This window comes from Zalophus californianus, chromosome 3 (assembly GCF_009762305.2).
Source record: "Zalophus californianus isolate mZalCal1 chromosome 3, mZalCal1.pri.v2, whole genome shotgun sequence".
NCBI lineage: Eukaryota > Metazoa > Chordata > Mammalia > Carnivora > Otariidae > Zalophus > Zalophus californianus.
Window position 1 is genome coordinate 66,532,506 of NC_045597.1, and position 22,887 is coordinate 66,555,392.

At 35.9% G+C, this 22,887-nt stretch overlaps 1 protein-coding gene across 14 annotated transcripts in view; it reads right to left on the minus strand.

Annotated features, from left to right (window-relative positions):
• Positions 1–22,887, minus strand: part of NBEA (neurobeachin) — a 680,715-nt gene that overhangs the window by 70,362 nt on the left and 587,466 nt on the right. For all 14 annotated transcript variants that reach the window (XM_027588285.2, XM_027588293.2, XM_027588287.2 and 11 more), the window contains 2 exons: positions 12,143–12,283; positions 2,266–2,385 (listed from right to left, as the gene is read on the minus strand). In XM_027588285.2, coding sequence (XP_027444086.1) covers positions 2,266–2,385; positions 12,143–12,283 — 261 coding nt within the window. The remainder of the gene's footprint in view (positions 1–2,265; positions 2,386–12,142; positions 12,284–22,887) is intronic.

Sequence of the window (22,887 nt, forward strand, 5' to 3'; positions counted from 1 at the left end):
TATCTTTCAAAATTAAAAATGCAGATAGCCAAAGAAATTATCCTTTACACGTATATGCAAAGTTCATCAAGATCACTGTGCAAGGGTGTTTACTGCAGCCTTGTGTTGAATAGTAACAATCAGAGAGAAAGACAAACTACCCATAAATAGGAGATTGTCTACATAAATTATTGTGTATGCGTGCAGTGTGCAGCCTTGAAAAAGAAAGGGTCTACATGGAAAGATATTCAAGAGAGATTATCATAAAATATGAAAGAGAACTGAAAATGCGAAAAATCTGTGCAATGTCAAGCTGGGGAAATGAGCTTCTTATGAACTAATTAAGTCCGGGGGTGGGGGAATAGGTCCTGTTTGTATTTGGCACAGCTGCTTGAGGATAAAAAATAAAAAACCTCTCCAGTTAGCGACAGCCACATTGGTCTTTGTCCTTGATGATGTGACCCCCAGGAACCAAAGGAACACAACTGGTAACAAAATGTAAGCATTTCTTGAAAGTTCCAGAACAGGAAAACTCTGGGAGAAATCCTAGCAGTTGTAGAGGGAAAAGCCTGATACAAACATTCGTCATCAGAGACTGACCTGTAACTTGGTGAGATATTTTTGGTGATGAGAAGCATCAATAAAGTTCTCAGGATAGAGAGTAAAGTGTAACACCATATCTACTTATGTATATTAGAATGATTAACTTTGATCTGTGTGTGTGTGTCTGTGAGGGTAGGTCTTTGAATTAAGCTGAAAAGCCCATTTTCTTTTTTGTGATGACGTCTGATAAGAGTGAGCAGGCATTTTCACTTGAAATAATTTGATACAATGTGGATACCACTCTGAATTAAGATATGAATAACCTTAAATATAACAGAAAGCCTTAAAATATAGATAATAATATTTAATTCAAACACAAAATATTTATTGAGTGCTTTTTATGAACACTAGGCTAATTCTAGAAGCCTCTGGACTCCTCATTTTCTGGGTAAATTCTGAGAATGTTACAAAATAAGAAACAGATTCTCTCCCTGATTTCATTGGTAGGGAGTTAAATGATGGCTCATGGATACTTTAGAGTTTAATTCCTCAGTGAAGTTATAAGGCTGCTAGGAGAAAAGTATATGCCTTAAGAATTTAGTATAGTAAGGATGCATGTTAAATTATCTTATTTCCAAATATGAATATGTTATATGCACAAATTAATATTCATTTATGCAAACTTTGATAGTAACGAACAAAATACATGGAGAAGCTACACACTACTTGGATCCATTTTGTTTGTTTTCTGCTTTCAAAAAGAACCAAACAAAGTTGTATTCATCCAGTTTTCTTACACTTCAGTAACACTGTAATTGCCTTTAAAAATGTTTGCAATAGACAAACATAAATATGAAAATGATAATTTTGACTTTAATTCACTGCCTGTTGTTGGATTAAGACCCTAAATGGAATAATTCCATATTATTTTTATATTTAACAATATGAGTGGCAGTGATGGGGGAAAAACTGCCTTGAAGAAAGAGGCCTTAGAAAGAAACACATATACCTATTGCAGTAACCTGATCAAATCTCGTTATCAGAGAAAAAATTGAGAAAAATGAGAGAACAAATGTATGTTATTGTTTTGAATACAACCTTTTTTTAGGAGACAAAAGCCCATATAAACGAATAACAAATATTTGTATTTAACAATAGTTAAATCGTACCAAATGTAAAATTACTCTGCTCTCTGGCTGTTTCTGGGTATTGTGTGTGTGCTGGCTTAATCTAATGTGTATTGTTGCATAGTATCCCCAGGCACAGTCAAGTAAAAGCTAAGGCTGTACAGAAAAGCCTACATTTTAAATGGGTCTTGTCATTAATGCTTTATTAATTGCCCCAGGCTACATAAACCCAAAGCTGGGCAAGCTATAACAATATGACACATTAAGGTCAAATCCAGTTCCTGCTGTGTTTTATGGAATGGGCCAAATATTGAGTTAACAGCAGGAAAGACAATTTATGGCCTTTTTTTTTTTCCATCTCCAGATTATTTGATCTAAATTAGATAGGAATTTTTTGAAATTACAAAAACACCTTAACTGAATAATATAAATGAATTCTGAATCATTTTCTGTGATGCTTAAAATTATTTCTTCTAGTTTCCTTTTAGGTTAGATGTACCACATGATTTTAACATACCATGGAACAAAACTGTCTTATACATCCAAATAAATAAAATAAATCAAGATTTCAGCATATTTTGAAATTAAAATACTATCAACAAATAAAAGAACCTACCTTTACATCAGAAGTATCTCTCTGACTAGTTCTCCAAGATCTTGCAACCGACGAGAAGGTTCGATCTGGATGGTCAAACTTTCCATCATTTGCATTGAGGAAGAAGGTTGTGAAAGGTTCCTAAGTGAAAAGAAGAATCAGGAATCAGGAATTCGACCCTCCTGAAGGCAGCTGCCTTGTTCCTTTGAAACCCTCCTGAGGTAGAAACAGTGAGGAGTCAGGAAGTGCCTAACTAGGCCTGACTGGGCTGCTGAGGCACTGTCACCCTGCAACCTTGGCAGGCCATTTTGCTTCTTGGGCTTTAGTCTTCTGATACATAAGATGATGGAGTTCTAGTGCTCTATGATTTAATGATGAATGATTTTGCATTATTATCAGTTTGTAACTCAGATGTTCTTTCTCCTAAGGCCACACATAATAACACCGCCATAAGAAAACCACTCCGGCACTGTTCACTGCACTGTGGAATTGGGTAGGGAATGGCCATCTTAGATTACCTATGAAAGTCTATTAAAGTACTTGTACCATATCATGGTCTGATGATCTCTTTAAAATGCAAAGTTCTGCTTAAAATCTCTCAGTAGCTCTTCAGGGCTGTTTGGAGAAAGTCTAAATTACTCACTTTGTCTTAAAAGATCCTGAATGATCTGGAAACTTACCTGTCACCTTCCCTTCTTCACCTTCTAAGGTCATGCCATGCTGCTTTCACTTCCTGTCATTTGTAGGGGATGTTCCCTCTGCCTGGTACTAATTTATCCCTTCCCCTCACCATCCTTACTTGGCTAAGTTCTTTCTATCCTTTATGTCACAGCCAGAACTATCCTTTATGCCTCAGCCAAGATGTCACTTTTCTCCTGAAAGATTTTCCTTGATTTGCCAAGCTCTCCAGTATGTTCAGATACAACCTATATTTTCTAAATACATCACTGAAACACTTGTCACACTGTTTTGTAAGTGATTTGTAACTCGTCTATCTCTCCCCCCCAACCCCATAGAAACAGATTCCATCATCTATCATGTTCACTGTTTTATCTCCATCACTTAGAATAATACCTGGTACACAGAAGTTGCTCCATGTATAATTTGGCAAAGAAATAAATGAAATAAAGTTAAGTGCAAATGAGACTAGATACACTATAGTCCTTTCAGTATTCTGTCACTGTCACCTCGCAGAAACACATTATTTGCCACCCAGTACATGTTCCCATAGCAAGAAACCTGAGAATGACTATCATATGGTCCTAATATGTTTAATTTTAATGCTTTTTGTATACTTTTTATGTTGGGGGAGAGAAATTATTTCTGATGTCATTAAATTCACTTCTGATGATATTCATTCTTAGCAAGGGTTTCTTACTTAACTACAAGTATAACACAGATAAATATCTATTTCTTTTTCCATGTTTTAATTCTCTCTTAAGTCTAGGATGAATGACATGTCACCCCTAGGTTCAATAATGCTAAGAAATCGACACGACATTTTCCTGAACAGTTATTTTTCTTTAATATATAATCCCTATTAATTCCTTTATATCTATAAAACATTACGGGGCCCCTTTGAACTTTTCTGGTTGTCATTGGTCGTTAGGGCCAGCTGTTGGGCCACAGCTACAACCATTCATCTTCCTCAGTCTCTTCCTGAAATTTAGTGTGGCTGGATGTCATCCATGTTATGAGTTTGTAATAGATCCACTGATTTTTCATGATCAGTATCAGATGACGGTAAAGTATGATTAAAGAGGTAGGAAGAAGAATGATATAACAATATATAGAGAAGGGCTGTATTATTGATTCACCTGAAAATCAGCTCTGCATCCAGGAAGCCCATATTGCTGTTTAAGATTTTAAGTGATATGAAAGACAGATAGATGTCACCGAAATTAAGTTAGGAAGAAAAATTTTACGAGATGTCCTTCACTAGTTAATTGCAGACTTTTAGCTCACTAATGAACATTAGGTAATTAATGCGGCATATCTTATCACTGAGTAGTTAGTTCAAGTGGGGATAAAAACAATTCTAGAAGTAGCAAATGGCAAACTGAATGAAATATGACAGATGTAAGTTGGAACTTTGGTGGAACAAACCATTGACTTCTTTTAGGCAAGTTATTTAAAACCTTAAGTAGCTGTGTTAAGTAACTGCTTCAGGTCCTTCATCTATGTTAATTGGGAAGGACAACACCTCAGGGATAATTACAGGAATTAAATACAATTAAATAATATTGAGAAAGCTTGAAGTGTCTCACCTGACACAGTTATAAAAATGACTACAGCTTTATGCAGTGTGTCAAGTCCTCATTGCTGGGCTGGGCTCACATGAAGCCAGACTGACAACCTGACCAGACTCTTACTGCCTTAGGTCTCATCCATTTCTGTATCCTTAGCACCAAGTACCATGCTTGGCTCATAGTCAGTGTTTAATAAATGTTTCCTGAATGCACCTAAACATACAGGTACTGTTGGGAGATTAGGTGTGGCTGGGTAAGAGTAAGATAGTCTTTGTCAGTTCTTAACTACCCATCTGACCAAAAAGTTGTAACTTCAGAATCCACTTCTTCATTGCTCTAGGATGCCGATGTCAGGTGTGTGTGTGTGTGTGTGTGTGTGTGTGTGTGTGTGTGTTTCTTTTTCTCTCTCTCTCTCTGCAAGTCATAGGCAGAAGTTAATTTAGAAGGATCGCACTTGTCTCTATGATTTTTAACCTATTACACAGATGTGAGTGAAGCCCCATTTATACATCAAAGCCTTACTTTTTTTTTTTTTTATCATCAGCCACTAAAAGCTGATCTATCTCTATCCTGACCTAAATTATAAAATCCTTCCTGGTTTTCAAACCTTAACAAAGACATGCCAAAAATAGCACTGATGGGCATAGTAAAAAGAAATCTGAAATTAAAGAATTGCTTTTATTTCTGGTCATGAAGTTTATGAAACTGGTGGCACCCAAAAGCAGAGAATGCGGAAGAATTCCACATTTCACAGTTTTAAGTAGCTTTTAAAAAGATCTGATTAACAACTGTTTTAAGGTCACATACTACATTACTGACATATATTCTCATTATTCCTGAAGGCCTCCAGCTGCAACAGTAGTAGAGAACGAATAGAAATTGATAACCTATTTGTTTCTAAGTGAGTATTGATCTTTCAAGCTCTGATTACCGTGGAGATTACCTTTTTCCATGTGCTTCCTTATTAACTTCAAGGCACAGTGGAAGGCTTTTCTTTTTTCATTTGACTCATGCCCGACTAACAGAGAGGACTGTTATATTAAACTTAAAAAACTTTTGTATTTTTTTACTTAACATATGCTGACTGAACCATTTTCTGTGTGTACGTTACCATGTTAGATAATTTATCATCCTACTAGAAAAGCTTTCGGTTTGGAATATGTACAAATGAAAACATATTAAGCAGAAATTTCAGAAATTAAAATGTGGGCATTTGTTGGATTTTACATGCTTCCCGTTAGGTCTTACGATATGAATGGCTGATGGCAGACCTCCTTCTCCTAACTATGTCTACCCTGAGGTCACTTCGTATCTTCCAACCCTGTCTTAGTACTAGAAAACCGAACTGAGCAGGCCCGCACTGGGTAGTCGTACCTGTCCTACTGAATTTTATCACAACCCTTATCCCCTGTGAGGACACTAACAACTGTTCCTGGCCTTCAATGACTCCAGACCAGTTAACTCCCTCCTGGGCAATCTAACCTTCTTCCCCGGCCCCTCTTCTCTTCACTCAACCCCTTTTTTCTTCTGTCTTCTATGATATTTGCTCAGTAATATCATAAGAATCTTTTCTTAAGTCCCTCTCTGCTGTACTTTTCTTCTTTGCCTTCTTTTCATTTGAAACAAACCCCATTTGTGGGGAATAGGCAGTGCTTGGAACATAACTCTACCAAAGAGAAGGTGTGTATCTTGAAGTGATATGAAGCATAATAAAGATCAAAGGGAAGGGAACAAAGACAACGGGGCACCTTTTCTGTGCTCAGCACTGTATTGTTTCAGTTAACTCCATCCTTGTGATTATCCTTCAGAGTAGGTATAATTATTCCTGTTTTACATCTGAGAAAATTCAGGGTCACATTCTAGGAAATGGAGGAGCCATTATTTGTATTGTGCATTGTCGAACTCCAGAAGTTTGTTTACTCCCATTCCTTTTGAAGGAATCCAGAAGTATCTTTTAGAATCTTCAAAAAGTCCTTTTAATTAACCTATATACCTGTTATAAACCAGGCTTTTGGTTAAAAATTCCTTATCTGTATGGAGATTCTTCAAAAAATTAAGAAAAGAATTACCATATAACCCAGCTCTTCCATTTCTGGGCATTTATCCAAAGAATACAAAAAGACTAATTTGAAAAGATACATGTACCCCTATGTTCATTGTAGCATTATTTACAATAACCAAGATATGGAAACAACTTAAGTGTCCACTGATAGATGAATGGATAAGACTTTGTGGAGAATTTATACAGAGGACTACTACTTGGCTATAACAAAGAATGAAATCTTGCCATTTGTAATAGTACAGATGTAACTTGAGTGTATTATATGCTAAGCAAAATAAATCAGATGAAGACAGATATTGCATGATTTCACTCATGTGGAATCTAAAAAAACCCCACACAAATAAACAAACAAAATAAAACAAAACAAATTCGTAGATACAAAGAACAGACTAGTGGTTACCAGAGGGGAAGGGGTTTGGGCAGTGGGTGAAGTGGATGAAGAGGGCAACTGTATGGTGATGCGTGGTAACTAGACTTGGGGTGGCAATCACTTTGTAGTGAATACAGATGTCAAATTATAACGCTGTATACCTGAAACTTATATAATAACAGAAAAATAATGAAAAAACAGAATTCCTCACCTTCCTCTAAGTAAATCTGCATTGTCCTTAAGCATCAGTATTCAAGATAAACGTGACAACACTATTTTATTCAGTAGCATTATCTTTGGGCTTTAATTACAATACCTGCAAAAGTGTTTCTACTATTTTTTCCAACTACAAATACGTACTTTTAAAGATATAGGCTCTTGGGTAGGCTTTCCAAAAAACCCATACTTTATTTTTAAAAGTCCCAAATTCCAAATAACTGATTGATAAATGAACTTTTGTTGAATGACCTATTTAACTTCCTTAAAGATTATGATTAAATGTTTGACAAATAAGAATAGTTAGGTGGAATATAGTGAATTTACAGGGTGGACAGGTCGCTGAGGGACGTAAAGGTCAGAGGGTAAGATTTAATTACTTCTGTGTGTATGTTATATGCTATATGTTCAGGGTAAGATTTAAAGTAAAAACATTCCAAGTAAAATGTGCCTTTCATACGAGTTAATATCTGAAGAAACTCCAAACTCCACTCTAATAGTTCATTCATCATTTGCCCAATGGCAGCTATCAAGGAACCAGTCTTTTCAGAGTCTTGTAATTCAGACAAGTGATTTCACTGGTAGTTTGTCTAAAATAATATTTTTAATTTAAAGAAATGAGGTATGTAGTTGATTAGCATTTTAAAGCAGTTATTATCATTGTTATACTATGCATATTGATTGAAACTAATAATGAGTCTAATCACTGGGTCAAAAAGACTTGAAAGGTAAAGGGCAAATACTTATTCTGGATTTTGTTTTTATGAACAAATTCTTAGTGACATGAATTTTAATGCATTTTCTACTTCATAAACTCCATGGGATGGGAGGGAGGAAATCACAATTCCCTGGGCCATTAGGTTAGACACTTGGTAAGCTCTTAGACTTCTATTTATAACATATTTATAATATTTATAATGTAAAATATTTATAACAGCATGGCATAAGATGTGTTGGCTAAATGAGTCCCCATAAAAGTAATCCTATAGATCTGTTCTGTCCAATACAGTAGCCACTTGCCACATGTGACTATGGAGTACCCAAGGTACGGCTCCTTCAAAATGAATGTGCTGTAAATATAAAAATACATTCTGGATTTCAAAGACTTAGAAACAAAAAAGAGTAGAATATAGCCTCAAAATTTTTTATATTGGTTATGTGTTGGAAGTATAACGTTTGAATATACTGGGTTAACAAATATGTTTATTAAAGTTAATTCCACCTGTTTCTTTTTACTCTTAAATGTGTCTACTAGAAATTTTAAATTATGTAAGTGGCTTGCATTATATTTCTATTGTACAGTACTGTTGTAGATAATACTGAAAGGGGATTTATAGAATAAACATGCACAGAATTCCTGCCATACTCTTGTACAGATTCAAATTTGTACTTCATTTCACTGGAATAATAAATCAACTTAAGGATGAATTATGATTTATGATTTGAGAAAGTATTTAGCTTTATTAGGGATACAAAAGTCTTAAGTTAAATCAAGCTGTTGATAGCAAGTATTTTTTTTTACAGATTTATTTATTTTTGAGAGAGAGTGTGCGTGTGCAATGCGCATGTGCAAGTGGGGGGAGGGGCAGTGGGAGAGGGAGAGAGAATCCTCAAGCAGACTGCCTGCTGAGCAAGGAGCCTGAGACGGGGCTCAAATCCAGGACACCAAGATCATGACCTGAGCCAAAACCAAGATTCAGATGCTTAACTGACTGAGCTACCCAGGTGCCCTAATAGCAAGTATTTTTATGGACTCCCATTAGTGAATCATAAATCTGACTTCAGACTAATTTGATTACACATAACTATTGAATACCAATTTATGTATTTTAAAATACTATCATATATATACTCTCAATTAATTCTCAAACAATCCAGTTTTGTGATAATGTTCTTTCTGAAATGATTTTGGACTTTTTTTTTTTTTTTTAATCACCAATAGAAGAGGTGTTTTACTCTCCCCATGGCAGTGGCTTACTTATAGCAATGATTGTTCTTGATGGAACCCAAGGTGATGTGAAAAGGCCTCCCAGGATGAATATCTCTGGCTTCAATGCTTTCTAAAAATTTCCTTCTGTAACATTTTTGGAAGTCCCTTTGAGCGTGAACTCTATGAAACCAAATAAACCTGTGCTGCTTAGGAAGTAAATCTCAAGGGCCGCTTAATCCTGGCTATGTCTTTTCTTGTCCTGTAGAGTGAATTCTGGGCAGCAAACAGAATTTGAACTTTACTGACACACTATTTCTCTAGGTTTTTCTTTTTTTAACCCCCTTTGCTAATTTTGTTGTTATAACATTTATAACATGCACAGCTAATCAGTCATTTCCCATTGGTGGTGGTAATGACCGAGAATTTGGTTTTATGATCTCACCATTTGGTGATCAGATAATTTATTAGTCTTTTTGTTTTCTTGTCTGCCTATTTGTGAGCCCAAATCAAATAAGAACATATTTTATGTCCATTGTAAAGGACACCAGCTCCTTGAGATCTTGAATGGTAATTTTTTGTGTTTTTGTGTTTTGTTTTCACCTGTGGCTGATACTATAGGATAGAAGCTCTAAGTTCTCAATATACCTGTGTGTAATTCAGAAAAGCCTTTAACTCCTGTGTGAGTGTGAAGTATTTTCCTACATCTGGAGAGTATTAAAAAATTATTACAACCCATAAACTAAAGAGCTTTGTTCTGATTGGTTTATAGGGGTAACCGGGCACCTATTTAAATCTTATATGCTTCAAAAATTAACAGAAAATAAATAGAAATTCTTAGTCTTTAAAAGTGCTGGAGCTAAAAAAATTTCTTAAGAAACATTAGCTCAGAAACATTTTTATAAAATAATCCAGGTTCATGTAATTAAGGTATATCTTTGGACAAATCAGACTAGTAACTTTGGTCTAAAAAATAAAGTTTTATGTATTTTCCTTTAGTTTATAATTACAGAGTTTATTTTTTAAATAAGATTTGGGTTTATTTTCTCATAGGCTAGTTAAATCTAAACTTTTTAAAACTACTTATACTGCTTTAAGATTATAAAAATATGAAATCTCTGTTCAGTTAAACTGAATCATAACTCTGACAAATCTTTTATTGTAATAACAGTAATTGTTTGTAGCATATTACTTATCAGCAATTTACAAGTTACTTAAAAGATACTCATACTGTATTTGTTTTAAGTTCAATTTGTCCCCATAAGAGAGAGAATGTTTGAGAAGGACCTCCAAACTAAAGCTGTCATTTAGGTAGAGGAAAAAAAATCTTTGAAAATATAAGATGTGGTCCCATGGACACACATTTTCATGTACTCTACCAATGTGTTTCTGAGGTCAGTCAGCCTCATGAAACAGAGTGGTCTAAGGTATATTTTGGTAAGGGGAGAAGACATTATTGATGGTATTGATTTACAGATTTGGTTTAATATTCTATAATACTCCTCAGTTGCCTGTAGAAAAAAAAAAATTCAGACCATCTGATTCCAGTAACTGCTCTTAACTAGACTGGATTGAAGAAGGCAAGACTAAAGACTAAAGGCAAGAAGATTTGTTAAGGGCTTCTGCAATAATCTAGATGAGAAATAATGGGAACCTAAACTAAGGAAATGGCAGAGTTAATAGAGCAAGGAGACAGACTGCAGAGATACTTAGTTGGAAGAACCTAGCTGATCTGATGTCTGATTGGATGTAACAGGCTGGTAAAACAGAGAAAATATCTAGATCAGGTAACTGGATGAGGGATCACACCATTTATTTAGATAGGAAATGCAGGAAGAACCACCACAGGTTTGTGAGGGAGATGAGGAGTTCCTTTTTGGAAATGGTGTACATGGTATTATGAGGTGTTCATGTAGAAATATCCAGTAGGCACTTGGAAATAAAAGCCGGGAGCCCAAGAAAAACGCTTGCAATGAAGACAGAAGCTGGAAGGCATTAGCTTATCACTGAACGGCCTAGCCTAGATAAAGTATACAGAAAAATCCTGGGGAACACAATCATTGAGAAAAAAAAATTCTGAGCATGAGACTGGGTAGGGCAGTTAGGATGATAGGAAGTAAAACAAGAGAGGATATTGTCTGAGGAGTCACAAGAGGGAAGAATTTCTTTTTTTTTTAAAGATTTTATTTATTTATTTGAGAGAGAGAGAGCGCACAAGCAGGGAGAGCGGGAGAGGGAGAAGCAGGCTCCCCACTGAGCAGGGAGCCCGATGCGGGACTTGATCCTAGGACCCCGGGATAATGACCTGAGCCGAAGGCAGACACTTAACCTATTGAGCCACCTAAGTGCCCTGAGAGGGAAGAATTTCGAGAAGGAGAAAGTGAACAATGGTGCCAAATTCTTCAGATACATCATGGGAAGAAATGGGAAGTTCTAGCCCCATAACTTGTGACTTCTGCAAAAACAGTTCAGTAAAGGGGTGGGTGTGGAACCTAAATCAGCCAGGCTAAAGACTGAATGGGAGGTGATAAAGCAGAGAGAGAAGCACAGGACATGGGCAGTTTAGTGGAGGCTGTGCTTACATGTGACTATGAAGGGAGAGAACTGGAAAGTAACTGCAGTGTTGGTTGGGGCGCAAGGAAGCCTGTGTGTATGTGTGTACATATGGATGTGTATCTGTTATTTGAAAGATCAGAGAGACTTGAATGTGTTAGGAGAAAGAGAAAGAAACAGAAAGAAGCCTTCAAAACATTTAGAAACTGTTCTTAAAGTATCCTGCCCAAGAAGCAAGATTGAGAGGGTCAGGGGAGAGAGCCAGCTTGCAACCACCAGTGAACAAAAGAAACAGTGGACATTACGGATGCGTTCCAAGGGTCTGGTTCCTTTTATAACTGGTTTAGGCTTAAGAAGCTCACAATTATCTATCTTCCTAACCCGATTTTGTAAATGAGAAAACTCATTTTAAAAAAAGGATTCAGGTTTTGCTAGAGTTTGAAATCTCATTTCTATTTCACTGGCCTCTAATCTTTGTTTAAAACAAGTAACAAGTATAGTAACTTAATGAAGATACTCACAATTCGAACAAGCCAGGATAAGGTAGATGCTGCTGTTGAGTAATGCGTGTTATAATGGTAGGGGGGGCTTTGATCATCGTCCCATGTCTCATAGCGCTCTGCGTAAAATACAGCTCTTTTTGGGTTCAAAGCACCGATGGGCTGTTAAGAAGTGAAAAGAAGCATTTCACTTAATACAGTTATATTAAACATTCTATATTATAACTCTTTATGCTGAAAGTATTTACCATTAATTCATTTTAACCATAGAGCATAAATAATTTTGTATTACATTTTATAAAATTTGATTTTAATATTAATTATGGATCCTTACACTTGCTAAAAATCTCTCAGGAACATCATTTATATATGCGAAGTTTCTGGATTTTACTAAAAGTTTCAGGACACTGGATTACTAGGAATGATCCAGTTTAAACTGTCAAGGCAAAACCAACACTTTTAATGTCATTTTCCTTCCTACTTAGTAATAACCATAATGAACTAAATTTAGCTTGATCACAGGAAATCCAATGAGAAGGTGAAGCAGTTGACCATGTGACAACCATATTAGAGAAAACCTTGTCTTACTAGAGGGTCACTCACAGTGAGAAAGATAATAATCACCCATATGAAAACCCTGTTGGAATGCTTGTTCCCTTCTGTTATTATACAGATGGTGCATACATTTTCTTTATTAAGTGAAACTACAAACCTAAGGCTGATGAAAATAATCCAGACAATTCCGAGTCCCTAGGAAGCATTGGATAAGGGCCACTAAGGCCTTTCCTATCATCCCAATGATGATGTTAGTCCTAGAGTGGAGCGCACAGTAAAATGCTCAGGATACAATATACATAGACTTTTTTTCCCCCTGACAAAGCATGTGCTAATTGGATCATTGCCTCAAACTTCTTAGCACACCTAATCATTAAAAGAATTTCTAGCAGATAGTCCTTATGATTTCAAATAATAAACTGTTTTAGCTTTAGTTTCTGTCTGATTTTGGTTTATGGGACACGGAGTCCATGCTCATGATTCCTAGTGGCTACATTATTTTGCTTTAAGATGCATACTATTACATATAAATATTTATGGAGAAAACAAAAGATGAATACTAAGTATAATATAGAACTCCTTTATTCAAAATTTAATATTACTAGTTAACTATGAAGTTCCCCCCAGGGCTTAATTTTAACAAGAGAAGTAGCAGAAAATTAGTGTTTCAATAGGACAAATAATGTTACACAAGAGAGAAAGATTCATTTATAAATTGTTTGGAAGCTTTTTCTTTTGGTTCCATGGGACTAATTCAAATAACACAATGATGTCAGCAGTTAAAAGTCTGTTAGAATTTCCATAAAAAACTCTTATTTGCAAGGGCTCTTATCCTTAATATTATTTGTAAACTATGCTCATTTTTCTTTAACTTAATTATGACTTAACAAAGACTAAACAATTTAATTATTTTTTAAAATTTTTGAAAACTTTGTTTTAATTTATTTAAAAAATGTTTAAGAACTTTGGTTTTAAACATATTTTTAAAATAGTCTAAGGCTTACATTTTATTCTGTGTTAAATTTCACCGTTCATCTCTCAAATCTTTTTACATAGATATAAAAAGGCAATGTAATTTCATTAAATGTCACATAGAATATTAATAATATTTAAAACAAATATATCATTATTTTTTTGGTAAAAGGGTACTTACTATAGTGGAATGAATGTGAGCTGTTACTGAATTGGAATAGTTTTTCATTTCAGATAGCCAACATATTTTATGCTTGTCTAGATGTGCAGACATCTGTTTTTCTACCTCAATATTAAAAGACTATTCTTTCAAAGCATTTAAAATGTTTAATACTTTGTCCTCTCTTGAATAGGCTACCGGATCTTTCACGTGCATAAAATGGCTGCACAATCTGTAAGGATTGACCTTATCTGAGATTTTGTTTGTTCTGCAAGACCACACAAAACATTCTTGAAAAAGGAACAAGGCCCTTCCTCCAATCTTTTCCAGCCTTCTCCCCAACTACTGGAAAAGGGATAAAATAAATATTTGCTCTTTTTATTTTACTCAAGTTTCATCAAAGTTATTGTTTTGGAGTGTTTGACAGAATAATACTTTGTAGGAAACAGGTGCACAGTATTAAAAGTATGTACATGCCTCCATTGGTAACTTCTTAAAATGAATTTCCAATTTTGAATTTTTATCGATGCATTTAGAAACAAATTTTATATAACAAAATGTATATGATCTAGTTTGTACTTACTATTTTTCTATTATTTTGCTCTAGTAATCAGGAAGCAATAAATCATCTGAAAGGAAAATGCTTGAAAATGTCTGGGAAACAAAAATTTCATCACAGATGACATATTTTCTTATGGGGTCGAAACATATAATGTCTATTTATCTGCCTATCTGTCTAACTGTCCATCTATCATCTACCTACCTATAATGATCTACTTACCTATGTATAAACTGATATGGTTGTGTTTGCTATCCTTTTAAAATTTGAGCAAATAATGCAACGTCAAAGCCATTTGGATTTAGCAAATGAATAAGGAAGGAAATCTGGTGAAACAGTAAAACTCTACTTAATAAAACGTATAAGCTTATTTTGTAATCTCCTTCCATTTTTACCGTAATTACCATAGTAATTATTACCAGTTTTCTTTTCTCTCAAACAGTAGGCTTTTAGGAACAGCCACCTCTATGCTTTTTAAGTGTTTCTACCTGAAAAGGTTTAAGTGAAAGTTTAGAACTTGCTATTAGATGTATTATGATTTTGTTCTTGTCGGTTTGTATGCCATAACTTGGCACTGTCACAAAAGAAAATGATGCAGATAACAATGAAAAATTAAAAATAAAAATTCCACCTCTGTAGCACTTTATTATTTTTATTATATATATTTATTATTTATATATAAATTTATATATATAAATATAAATATTTATATTTTTATTATTATATTATTATTATCATCATTTTCTAAAACTGCTATAAAGCCCACATGGCTTGCAAAAGAACTATTTCAATATAAAACTGGTGGAAAATTATATGTGTAACATTACCACATCTACATAAAACAACTGAATTTATTGAAGAACTGGTGTTGAGGATTTTCTCTGCTCTATCACTCAATTTCCCCTGTTTGAATATTAAAGAGAGAAATTTGTCTCAGTCTTAAATACCACAAAAATCTTTGTTTTCCTGGGAAAAAATACAAAAAACAAACAAAAACCTGTGACTTTATGATATGGAACAAAGATCCTGACAGATACTCATAGAGATTTACTCATGAAAGGCTCTGAGAAATATTATTATAAACAGAATTGGTTAATCTTGTTCACTCCAGTGTTTACTATTGGTTTCTTTTTACTAAAACCTCATCTTTCTTTTTTGTTGTCATAATAACTATTAAGAAGGCAATAGAACTAGAGCTCTTTGAAAAGTTCTGGTTAGAATCCTTATGGCATGCATTTCTGAGTGTGAACTTTTTCTTTGGTTACATTTTCCTATTTTCTCTCCTTTTCTGTTCTCTTAGCCTTGACTGACCAACATCTTTCTCTTTTATGAAACCTTACAAGTTTTATCAAGTGCATTTTATGGGATAGATGTATAAATTAAATAAGAGAGGTGAAAATGAACAATAAAGATAATTTAAATAAAAAATACTAACTGGGTAAATGGTACTTTAGGAAGCATTTGAAGGACTTTAGAGAATGTGAAAGTCTGGGCACACAGCTGGATTGTTTTGAATAAATAAATAAAAAAATAAATGTGGATTGACTTGAGGTGCAGTCAATGCCATTAAAATAGATGAAAATTTTGAAGAGTAAAAAAGGTTTTCAAGAGGAATCAGCGGTCCAATTAAAGTAATATTAATAAAACTGAATTTTGGTATTTCAAAAAAAAACTTGAAAATGCTCATGTTCATGGTATTAGGATTCTACTTATATATACAAAATATTTGTGAGCTCACTATTGCTAGTGCTCCCTGCTGCAAACGCTAATGGTACTATATATTTATATAAGATATTGTTTTCACATCCACTTTCTAGATTGATTTTCATAAGTCTTGAGGTGGGCAAAGCATTCATTCTGAAACTAATTTCATGAGGAGGAAACAGGTACGTGGGTCTCTACTCTTTCCACAACACTGAGATGCCATTTCATGGCTAAATAGGAAATTCTGATCTTGATGTCATTTTTTTCTTCTATAACTGCCTACTTAATTCCTAAACCATCACAGTTCTTCAGAAATGGAATGCACCCTACAGGCCTACAAGTCCAACTCCCTCACATTATAGATGAGGGCAATGAAGAAACGTCCAATCAAGATTGCATTAGTCTGAGAAAGACATGTATCATATGATGTCACTGATATGAGGAATTCTTAATCTAAGGAAAGAAACTGAGGGTTGCTGGAGTGCTGGGGGGTGGGAGGGATGGGGTGGCTGGGTGATAGACATTGGGGAGGGTATGTGCTATGGTGAGCGCTGTGAATTGTGTAAGACTGTTGAATCACAGACCTGTACCTCTGAAACAAATAATACATTATATGTTAAAAAAAAAAAAAGATAGCAGGAAGGGAAAAATGAAGGGGTGAAATCGGAGAGGGAGACGAACCATAAGAGACTATGGACTCTGAGAAACAAACTGAGGGTTCTAGAGGGGATGGGTTAGCCTGGTGATGGGTATTAAAGAGGGCACGTTCTGCATGGAGCACTGGGTGTTATACACAAACAATGAATCATGGAACACTACATCAAAAATTAATGATGTAATGTATGGTGATTAACATAACATAAAAAAATATGCTAAAAAAAATAAGACTGCACTAGTCAGAGGCCATACATTTTACAGAACCAGCTGAAGCTTTGTGCCAGATACAGCTGGAAGTGGGATACAGCTGATTGATCTGTTTGGCTTCTAGGTATTGTTTTTGTTATTTCAGTTCTCTCAACACATCTGAGCTTCTAACATATTGAAGTCATCTTGTTATCTTCCAGTATAATAACCAAGGGCTTGGGAATCCTGAGAAGAGGCTTCAAGGATTCTTTTCATTTTTTTCAGTTATGAGCTATATATCATCAGTCTTAAAATTCTCCATTAGGACAACATAGAAATCATACCTACACATGCTTCTGTGCTCAACTTTTTTTTTTACCCCGTAAGCTAGCCTTTCAAGGCAATGGTTTTTACTCATTTCTATGTTCGCAGCACCTGATACACTACTTGGCTCTTTTTAGGTACATAATAAATGCTGAATGAATGAAAACTGATTGATCTGATGATATAAGATTGACTGATTGATAGATTTCTTGGGGGAGGGTGGGCAGAGGGAGAAGGAGAGAGAGAATCTTAAGCAGGCTCCACACCCAGCGCTGAGCTTGAGATCATGACCTGAGCCAAAATCAAGAGTTGGATACTTAACTGAGTGAGCTACCTAGGTGCCCCTGATTATATAACATTTCCATTTCCATATGGAAACTTCAGGCAAAAATTTTAGGCAAAATCAAAAGACAACAAAGTGAAAAATATTTATAGCACATATGATAAAGGGCTAGTTTCCTTAAAAAGTGAGCTCTTACAAATCTGTAAGAAACTAATGAATAATCTAGTTGAATAAATGAGCAAATGAGATGAACAAGCAATTTACAGAAGCAAATTTTCAATATATGTAGGAAAAACAGTGCCAGCTCATCCAATATAATATTGTTCAGCGTACATTACTCCTTCTTCCTTTATGAACCACTCCGTCCCTACTCTTGGAACACCTGGTTCAGGTGGCTGACTCCATTATCTGATCCCCTGGGTGAGCATGTGATCCAGACTTGGCAATCAGCATATTCTATCCATATGGCCATTAAGATTAGTGCAGAAATGGGCAGATGATTCAAGTTATTCCAATGAAACTCTGCTGAGACTATCTGGGCAAGAAGGTTTCTCTTTTTCTAGTGGGATTACAAAGACATCACTGGTATAACATAGGGAAGCCTGTCTGAAAATGAAACCAATGAGGAAAAATACCAGAAACATAGCAACCTATGACACTGGTGAGCCCTCGGATCCAGTTTTCTTGAACTAACCAATCCTGATTTCTCAGTTATGTGGGCCAATAAAAAATTTCTGTTTTAAATGATAGCCAGTTTAAGTTGATTTTCTGTTCTTTACAGTCAAAAGTCAGAAGTACATGGCAAGTTTTAAAACGTCAAATAAAAACTATTTTTATTCATTAGGTTGTCAAAAAATAAGTTTCACAATACTCAGTGGTGGCCAGGGTATAGCAAACCATGATATGTCATAATACTGTTGGTAGGAATATAAATTGGTATACATTTCTCATGGGGCAACCTGGTAATATTTTTTTAAATATGCACTTGCTTTTGATCCAATCATTCCACTTTGAGGAATTTATAATATGGAAAGAATCAGATACAAGGATATTTATATTTCTCACAACATTGCTTGAAATGGCAAAACAAAACAAAACAAAACAAAAATCCCCACAAAACTAGAAGTAGTCTAAATATCCAGTAAGGCACTAGTTAAACAAATGATATACTCATCCTGCTGCATATTATGCTTCTAATTGAAAATGCTGATTTAAAAAAAACTCCAAGGTAAATTCATTCAATAGATATTGAGCACCTACTATGTGTCAGTAATTACTCTAGACCCTACAATAAGATAAATGAGGTTGCTATTCTCATGATGCTTCATGTGTGTGTATGTGTGTGTACGTGTGCATGTGTCTTTAGAGGCAGAGACAGATGGAACCTAAATAAACAATTAGGTAAATAAGAAAATACCAGAGATAAGTGCTCTACTGACAATTAAAACAGAATGGGAGAGTAGCAACTGGGTGATGAGGATGGCATCTCTCAAGGAGAACCTCTTGACAGAGATGTGAATGACCAGAAGAGTCAGTCATACACAGTTCAGAAATTAGAGAATTCGAGACAGAGGAAGAGCTAGTACAAAGGCTCTAAGGAGGCCTGACTGACATGTTCAGGGAACAGAAAGAGTGTGACTGAAGCACAGTAGACAAGAGGAAGGGATTAGGAGATGACATGAGAAAATAGGTAATGGCATGTCATATGGCTTTGCAGATCAGGGAAATGAAACATATTTTATGGTAAGTGAAGAGGAGTCACTGAATGCTTTTAGGCAGGAGATAAACAAGATCTGAGTTAGGCTTTAAAAAGGTAACTCCAGTAGTTTTGTGGGGAATGGATTACAGGTAATATTAAATTATTATTATGAGTACTAGGGTTGCAAAAAGCCATTTGCATCATAGCATTATCAGCATCATAGTATTATCAATGGTTTTCTAAAAATCCTTTAGTACATGAGTAATATATTTTTGCTACCTATTCAGAGAAAAAAATTTGAAGAATATTCATAAAACTACAATAATAGTTGCCTCTGGGGAGTGAGAATAATGGAGATTTTTAGTCTTCCCTAACTCCTTTTTACTGTTTGATTAAGAATTTGGTTTATCCTGGGACCCAGGTCATGATCCCAGGATCCTGAGAATAAGTCCTGCATCAGGCTCCCTACTCAGTGGGGAGCCTGCCCCTCCCCCTGGCTCATTCTCTCTCTCTCTCTCTCTCTCCCCCTCTTGCAAAATAAATAAATAAATAAAATCTTAAAAAAAAACACAACAGAATTTGGTTTATTCTGTGTATAGAATGTTAGGGGCTTTCCTCAATTAAATGACCCAGAAAAAGCTTTCAAATATGAACATTTAAACTTTTATAAATTTTATTTAATTTTTTTTAAGAGAGAGAGCAAGAGAGAGAGTGCACAGGTGAGGAGGGGCAGAGGGAGAGGGGGAGAGGGAGAATCTCAAGCAGGTTCCACACCCAGCACAGAGCCTGACGTGGGGCTCGATCTCACCACCCTGAGATCATAAGCTGAGAGATCATAGAGGGAGAGGGAGAAGCAGGCTCTCTGCTGAGCAGGGAGTCTGATGTGGGGCTCAATCCCAGGACCCTGGGATCATGACCTGAGCCAAAGGTAGACCCTTAACCTACTGAGCCACCCAGGCACCCCAAAAATGTTGTTCTCTTAAACAGATGAAGTCTCCCCTTTGCAATTTTATGCATAAAATGGTGGCATCAAGTGAACTTCAGCTAATCATCATACAATTCCCACACAGATGCCTAAAAAATGGAACCCAAAGTAATGAAGCATTAATAAAAGTGTTAAGATTTATACTTTGCTGGCTGTCTTTGAGTGTAATTCTTTTTTTAAAAATTTTTTATTGTTATGTTAATCACCATACATTACATCATTAGTTTTTGATGTAGGGTTCCATGATTCATTGTTTGTGCATAACACCCAGTGCTCCACGCAGAACGTGCCCTCTTTAATACCCATCACCAGGCTAACCCATTCCCCCACGCCCCTCCCCTCTAGAACCCTCAGTTTGTTTTTCAGAGTCCATCGTCTCTTATGGTTCGTCTCCCCCTCCGACTTACTCCCCTTCATTCTTCCCCTCCTGCTTTTTTTTTCCTCATATATTGCATTGTTTGTTTCAGAGGTACAGATTTGTGATTCAACAGTCTTGCCCAATTCACAGCACTCACCATAGCACATACCCTCCCCAATGTCTATCACCCAGCCACCCCCTCCCTCCCACCCCCCCACCACTCCAGCAACCCTCAGTTTGTTTCCTGAGATTAAGAATTCCTCATATCAGTGAGGTCATATGATACATGTCTTTCTCTGATTGACTTATTTCACTCAGCATAACACCCTCCAGTTCCATCCACGTCGTTGCAAATGGCAAGATCTCATTCCTTTTGATGGCTGCATAATATTCCATTGTGTATATATACCACTTGTTCTTTATCCATTCATCTGTCAATGGACATCTTGGCTCTTTCCACAGTTTGGTTATTGTGGACATTGCTGCTATAAACATTGGGGGGTGCATGTACCCCTTCGGATCCCTACATTTGTATCTTTGTGGTAAATACCCAGGAGTGCAATTGCTGGATCATATGGTAGCTCTATTTTCAACTTTTTGAGGAACCTCCATACTGTTTTCCAGAGTGGCTGCACCAGCTTGCATTCCCACCAACAGTGTAGGAGGGTTCCCCTTGCTCCGCATCCCCGCCAACATCTGTTGTTTCCTGACTTGTTAATTTTAGCCATTCTGACTGGTGTGAGATGGTATCTCACTGAGGTTTTGATTTGGATTTCCCTGATGCCGAGCGATGTTGAGCACTTTTTCATGTGTCTGTTGGCCATTTGGATGTCTTCTTTGGAAAAATGTCTGTTCATGTCTTCTGCCCATTTCTTGATTGGATGATTTGTTCTTTGGGTGTTGAGTTTGATAAGTTCTTTATAGATTTTGGATACTAGCCCTTTATCTGATATGTCATTTGCAAATATCTTCTCCCATTCTGTTGGTTGTCTTTTGGTTTTATGGACTGTTTCTTTTGCTGTGCAAAAGCTTTTTATCTTGATGAAATCCCAATAGTTCATTTTTGCCCTTGCTTCCCATGCCTCCCTTGCCTTCGGCGATGTTTCTAGGAAGAAGTTGCTGCGGCTGAGGTCGAAGAGGTTGCTGCCTGTGTTCTCCTTTAGGATTTTGATGGACTCCTGTCTCATGTTTAGGTCTTTCAACCATTTGGAGTCTATTTTTGTGTGTGGTGTAAGGAAATGGTCCAGTTTCATTCTTCCGCATGTGGCTGTCCAATTTTCCCAACACCATTTGTTGAAGAGACTGTCTTTTTTCCATTGGACATTCTTTCCTGCTTTGTCAAAGATGAATTGACCATAGACTGGAGGGTCCATTTCTGGGCTCTCTATTCTGTTCCATTGATCTATGTGTCTGTTTTTGTGCCAGTACCATACTGTCTTGATGGTGACAGCTTTGTAATAGAGGTGGAAGTCTGGAATTGTGATGCTGCCAGCTTTGCTTTTCTTTTTCAACATTCCTCTGGCTATTCGGGGTCTCTTCTGGTTCCATACAAATTTTAGGGTTATTTGTTCCATTTCTTTGAAAAAAGTGGATGGTATTTTGATGGGGATTGCATTGCATGTGTAGATTGCTCTAGGTAGCATTGCCATCTTCACAATGTTTGTTCTTCCAATCCATGAGCATGGAACGTTTTTCCATTTCTTTGTGTCTTCTTCAATTTCTTTCATGAGTATTTTATAGTTTTCTGAGTATAGATCCTTTGCCTCTTTGGTTAAATTTATTCCTAGGTGTCTTATGGTTTTGGGTGCAATCATAAATGGGATCGACTCCTTGATTTGTCTCTCTTCTGTCTTGTTGTTGGTATATACGAATGCCACTGATTTCTGTGCATTGATTTTATATCCTGCTAATTTATTGAATTCCTGTATGAGTTCTAGCAGTTTTGGGGTGGAGTCTTTTGGGTTTTCCACATACAGTATCATATCATCTGCAAAGAGTGAGAGTTTGACTTCCTCTTTGCCGATTTGGATGCCTTTAATTTCTTTTTGTTGTCTGATTGCTGTGGCTAGGACTTCTAATATTATATTGAATAGCAGTGGTGATAGTGGACATCCCTGCCACATTCCTGACCTTAGGGGAAAAGCTCTCAGCTTTTCCCCATTGAGAATGATATTTGCTGTAGGTTTTTCATGGATGGCTTTTATGATATTGAGGTATGTACCCTCTATCCCTATACTCTAAAGAGTTTTGATCAAGAAAGGATGCTGTACTTTGTTAAAGGCTTTTTCTGCATCTATTGAGAGGATCATGTGATTCTTGTTGTT